We start from the raw sequence: 6,313 nt of genomic DNA on the forward strand, positions 1-6,313 counted from the left end.
TAATATTTTGATTCGAGGATCTCAAGCTCAAGGAAAGTTAAAATTCATGTTGAGCAATTCACAGCTGATGTTACCACGTTATCACTGTGACATGAACCTGACGTGCGTATTATCATGACTTGTAAACACAACTTTTTCCAACGAAACATACAACGTAGAACATACATTGTCCAAATTTTTCTTGTCCTCAATACATCGTCCCGATTGACATCTCCCTAATCTTGTTAATACACGAACCAAACTCTTGAAGGGCTCGGCTTTGTTTAAAACGTGCTCGGACCTCCAAAACATGGTTTGCAGGCCCAAAACCACGTTTAAGTATGTAGCCCCAAGACAAGTCTGAACGAAATTGATATTCTCTCAAACTGCGTTCTGCCGTGAGCATTAATGGGGCTGTGGCGAGATCATAGAAACATGATTTGTATTGCCAAAACCATTTTAAAACTAATATTAAAGCACTAATCACATTACGATTAACTTCAACTCAATTCTAATCAAGATTTTATCAGGAATCATATCTATAAACTCTAATCCAAAACTTTTATGCAAGTTTGAATGTACTTTTTACAGACAATTGATGTCGCGAAGCCTAGCCCCAAAATCCACCAGAAAGTAACAGGAGGAGGCAAAGGTTGAAACTTGAAAGAGGGCAAAAGAGACATAAGCAATTGGCAATTATCAGAGATTTGGCCAATCACCATTAGATCAGACTGCAGACATGTAAAAACCAGAAGCGAGTAGCATACATAGATACATTATTCCAAACCAACGAGTCTTGCGTATACCAGAATACATAAATTACAGTTACATCCGAAACATCGATGCTACTCCCAGCGCTTAGCCACATAAAAGCCCTGAAACAAAAAGAAAACAGTTTTACCATAATGCAAGACCACGAAAAGAAACATTATTTCTTAATTAATTTTTATTAAAAAAAAAAGAAAAAGCAAGTGCAGGTGTTTCAACCACGATACGCGCGCGCGCGCGCACATTCTTCATTATGCATGCCACAGATGCAATGATAAGAATTCAACCATAAACATGAGGAATGCGCATCCCCAAATACGCAATTAGCAATGGCACCAAATATTTCTTTCACCTTAAGATTGATGACCACAGAAACTTGGAAAAATGATAACCTAGTTAATCATGTAATCATTCTGATTATGTGTAAAGAATGCCGAGTTCAAAAAACTACGACTGAAATCAACTCAAAATCTCACGTCAGATTCCTTGAATGCCATAGAAAGGTCAGCAGTAACTCCCCATAAAGTAACATCAGGATATTATAAAGCTTCTACATATCATGGGGCATATTTGTGACAGTACAACAAAGTATGCTTGTTGCAGTCAACTTCCCCAATGCATTCAGTAAAGTGCCTCCAGCTAGATACTAAGAAAAACTAATTAACAGTAGACCCTTAGGTGTATAGGTTATAGCCTTCTAGGGCCTGAAGAATAAAACTTAATAATATGAACATCCACACATTCCAGGGCAATAGAAATCCACTGAAACAGTGTCAACGTCTCCTTATCTTGCCAAGCACTCAACAGCTACCATGACTTGATTTAAAAAAGGGAAAGAATTGTCCTAGAAGCAGGGACACTGATATGAACTTGACAAGCACACAGCGTCCTGCCTCATATATTATGAGGCCACAATCACACTAAATATCATCCCATCAACTTGCCCGGTTCAATTACCACAAACACAATGATGAACTATAGTCTATAACTACAAAAGCAAGCCAATAACTTGAAAAAGACAACTACCAACAATAGTTTAATCTTTTTTGTTCCCTCTTGGGGCCCCAGCCCTGGCATAATCCAATAAATATCACTTCTGAGCACGCGAAAAGTTTTAACAAATAAATATAATTTCTGAGATGTAATTCTAACGACAAAGATAAATTCGAAGTCACATACAATATGTCCAGAAGCAAAATAATGGAAACACTGCAATTGTTCTAACAAAAAAAAAAAAATTGTCGAAGCCCTCAATCCACAGTATTAACCATTGGAATCAAACTGATCAAAGAGTTCCGCAAAATAAAATTGACTTGTTCTATTATCGGTCAATGATCCGACAAACGGGGCTTACAAACATATTTGCGCCTACGGAAGTTCCAGTATCACTGATCATCGACTTCCTAAACATAAACACAACAATTATGAAGAAACTCAAAGTTCACCATAACGAAATAGTTCACACAACATAAAACTTTTCAATTGTCGCATTAAGACCCACGACACAGAACAGAGACAGGACAATTAAGCGAAAGAAAATATGAGAAAACGAATGCAAAGAAAAAAACACCTCAATTGTAGTAGAGTTCGAGGCCCATGCCATCGTGAATCTCGTAATCTTTCAGGGTGATATGATCCTTGTAAATGGTGTACCACTTCTGAATGCGAATTTTGTCAGCTCTGGTGCCCGTCTGCGCCGCCACCAGCTTCTTCAGGTCGCCTATTGTGTCATCGTCGTTGCATTTCACCCTCACCTTCTTACCCAATCGATCGTTTAACACGACCTCGATCATCTTCGACTCAGTCGCCAAGCCTGAAACCCTAATTCCCAATAATTTGAGATTGCGAAATACAAGACGACTCCAAAGCAACGCCTGGCATTTATATAGCGAGGAGGAGTTTTAGATTTTTCAGGATTCCTTGCGTAGCGGGTTTCATGACATTCTTTCGGCCAACTTGTGAAGTGGGCTTTAGAGTCGGTGGCACAGGCCCAAGATATGGTGCGACGCTATTTTGACCTTGCCTCGTCACACCCGACCGCTTCGGATGATATTTTCTCCAAAGAAGTATACAACCGTTCATTTAAGATTAAAAACAAATTATTTATCGATGATTTAAAGATTTTGTAAGAAAATATTTATCTTGTAAAATTTTTATAAAAAATAAATATTATTTTATATTACATAATAATAATAATAATAAATAATTATTAATTATTTACTCTTTATATTTTATGCTATTTTTATTGATCATTTTTTTATAAAAATAATTTATTATTTAATTTTTTAAAAAAAATTTATAATATCTTCATGTCTCCTGATTTTTTTACAATATTTTCTTTCGTCAACTACATCAGGTTATTTTAAAAAACTATGCAAGGTAACATATTAGAATAATCAAAAACAAATTTTTTTAAATTCTAATTATTTTTAAAAATTTAAAAAATCATAATAACAATTCATAAAATATTTTTTAAAAAAATTATTTTTTTCATATAAAAAGCTCCAACAAATGGGCTCATAATATGTATCCTCATACCTTAGATTGTTGTTGATAATAACAGTATTTTATAATAAATATTTGAATTAATCTAGATAGGAGATGATGATATCTCCAATTTTACAACAATAATTAGCAATATAATTAAAAAATGGTAAATTTTAATTTCACTCACCGAGATTTTTGTCAAAAAAATACAGTCGTCGTAAACTTCTGTATACCTTATATTATTTTCTCTTTTATATTGGTATATCCTTAGTCTCCATACTTGAAATACGATATGTGTCATTAATTTTATTTCTCATTTATCTTCAATTTATGATATTGCTCATATTGGGTATGCGAGTATAATTGATACGATTATTATTCTTAAAGATAAACTACCAATCATAATTCACTTAAATATGTAATTTTATTTGTAAATATAAATTCTCAAATAATGTTTACAATTTATTAAACTCAGTAAGCATAATGTCTGTGTATCGCTACTAAAAAAATATTGTTAACACTTAAACTGACATCTGAAAAATATCAATATATAAACACAAATATCGTGTTTATATCGTCGTCTTCCATTTTTGTTCCCCCATTTCTGTGATGCCGGTGTCCTTTATATCAAGAACCTCATTGCATCAATCCCACGATTAAGTTATGGAACCTGTGTATGAGAAGAAAACTCGAAATATAATAAAGAAAACGGAAACAGAGACTTAACTGAAAAGCGAAAATTTTATTGCAAATTCAAATTATAAAAAACACTACACAACTAACTTTTTAAAAAAAAAATAAAACAAGCTACAAACTTTTTGGAAAATCACTCCAAGGTCTCTTGCAGGGATTCCAATTAAATGCTATGAAATGTGCAAAATACCCTCAACTCTCAAATCTATTATTTTAACTACATTTTGTGTTAAATTACTAAAATACCATTGTTTTACATTTCAAAAAAAAAAAGGCTTCCCGCCATCAACCACTAGAGCTTTGGTTGACTACTGAATAACAAGTAATTTATGATATGTTTAGATAACATTTCTACTTAAGTTGAGGTGGTTAAAACTTAGTTTGGGATGTTAAAAGCTTATAAAATCTTGTTTGTATTTAAAAAAAAGATAAAAAAAAAACTGAAACAAGCATTAGGGTTTAGATGGGAGTTTTTTACAGTATAGCTTTTATATCGACTGTTGAGATGGGCAGTAAATGTTAGAAGAACAATTAATGCTTTTAAAATTTTTTTATCAGGCTTACCTTGTAATGGAGTTTGATTTTTCCTTTGCTTTGCTTCACCTCCTTCTCCTTTGCTATACTATTTTTGACCAGAGATCGTTCCCGCTGCCCCTATATGATCTCGACTGTGTGTGTTGCTCATATGCAATGGTGCTTGCCATTGTCCCTTCTTCTTGCATCTCTTTTTTACTGAAGCTAGTTCGATCACGAGCAAACCATCAAAGAGAGTGATGTGCAATTTGGGAAAAATTTCCTTGAGAAAAAAATTAATGGATCTCAAGAGTACGAAGGCAGAGCAATAGTTGATAATGAAGCTTAGAAGCAAAATCCATGGAAGAACCAAAGGAAGAACTTCGCCGACATGACAATGAAACTCAAAACAAAAGGAAAAGAAGAAATAGGAGAAGAACCTCACGGCTTTTTCTAAAGAGAGAAAATTCTCCTCTATCACATGTAATTTTAGATATTTAATATTTGACATTACATATAACTAAGTTCATTTACTTTTTAATAATAACATATTTAAAAGTATTTTTATTTTATTTTTGTCAAACTAAAAACTATGCATAATTAAATTTGAGCTATATAGGCTAGCACCTTAGAGAGAAAGAGAGCGCGCTCTAAATCATTTGGCATTGAAAGATTTTTGAATTTATTTTAGAATTGAATATTTTGAATTTTGTCGTTACATTCTAAATTTTTAAAAATCAAAATTTTTTATATCAATGTATTCTATATTTTTAATCCACTTTTTAAAAAATTTTAATTTTAAGTTTTATTTTTCCCTAAAAGTATTAAATTAGTCATAAAAATATTCACAAGAAAATATATATTCATTTTTGTCATTATACATTTAAACTAGTTTTTGAATTAAATCATTTAAACAAATTTTATTTTGTCTAACTGACTCTTGAAAAAAATATTCAAACATCAATTACGTTGAAGTCGTGAACTTTTTTTTTTTTTGCTAATATCAATTTGCTAAACCTCAGTTGGGTCCTACTCCCTTCGTCCCTATATATAAGAGGTCTTCTGCAACCTTTTTTTAGTCCCTAAATATACGAGATTGTTAGCATATTTTTTAATAAATAGACCATTATACCCTTATTAAATTAAAAAAAAGATAAGTACTCCTACTAATTTACTTTAAAAAAAAGATTCATTTTTTATTTACAACAATTAAGAGTAAAATTAAAATATTGTTGTGCTTTTAATTAGATAATTAACTTTTACTGGTTTGTGTAATTTGGTTAGAAACATTTTATATCTGGGGATAGATGGAGTAACTAATCTGACTTATTTATTACACATTTTTCCATGCTAATTAGACTATTAATAATGTGTTATTATCTCAAAGTGCACACATATTGTGTTGAAATTGAAAATTTACCTAAGTGCCTAGATTTTGTACAATAGGAGTATTTTGATTAAAAAATAAACTTTTTAAAAATATATAACAAAAATTGACAAAGTGTATTTCAAGTGCAAAAAAAGAGTGGTCAGATTAGCTTTTACAAGTTTATTTTAGTTTAAGAGTAATTAAATAGAAGTCAACACTTTTCATGACTTTTTCAAATGTGTTCATTTAACTTAATTTTGGGCTTGCATATATTTATGAATTTTGGATAGCTTTGTGTACCCATTACTTTGACAATAATTTTTCCTTTCTAAATATGAATGCAATGTTGCACTTTAATTAGATTTTAAGACATCACATTCTATTAAATTGAATATTTTGTAATATAGGTGAGATGTGCACATGTGTATCAATTAGGCATGCATGTCTAAGCTTCACGGAGGGAGATGCTGACTAGGAGCCATTTGCTACAGTTGGAGGGAGTAT

The 6,313-nt window shown here is 31.7% G+C and overlaps 1 protein-coding gene across 1 annotated transcript; it reads right to left on the reverse strand.

Moving 5' to 3' along the window:
• Positions 1-639: 639 nt before the first annotated feature.
• LOC129307348 (ubiquitin-like protein 5) lies at positions 640-2,605 on the reverse strand. Its single transcript, XM_054948284.1, has 2 exons — positions 2,318-2,605; positions 640-854 (listed from the first exon to the last, which is right to left on the reverse strand). Exon 1 carries the CDS (start codon positions 2,538-2,540, stop codon positions 2,319-2,321), a length of 222 nt encoding a protein of 73 aa, XP_054804259.1. The 5' UTR covers positions 2,541-2,605; the 3' UTR covers positions 640-854; position 2,318.
• Positions 2,606-6,313: the final 3,708 nt, after the last annotated feature.

Source organism: Prosopis cineraria, unplaced genomic scaffold (genome assembly GCF_029017545.1).
Source record: "Prosopis cineraria cultivar Desert tree isolate PC_DT_omini unplaced genomic scaffold, ASM2901754v1 PC1, whole genome shotgun sequence".
NCBI lineage: Eukaryota > Viridiplantae > Streptophyta > Magnoliopsida > Fabales > Fabaceae > Prosopis > Prosopis cineraria.

Bases quoted from the DNA above. Each gene is read 5' to 3' on its own strand.
- LOC129307348 (XM_054948284.1), bottom strand. From the start codon at position 2,540: ATGATCGAGGTCGTGTTAAACGATCGATTGGGTAAGAAGGTGAGGGTG.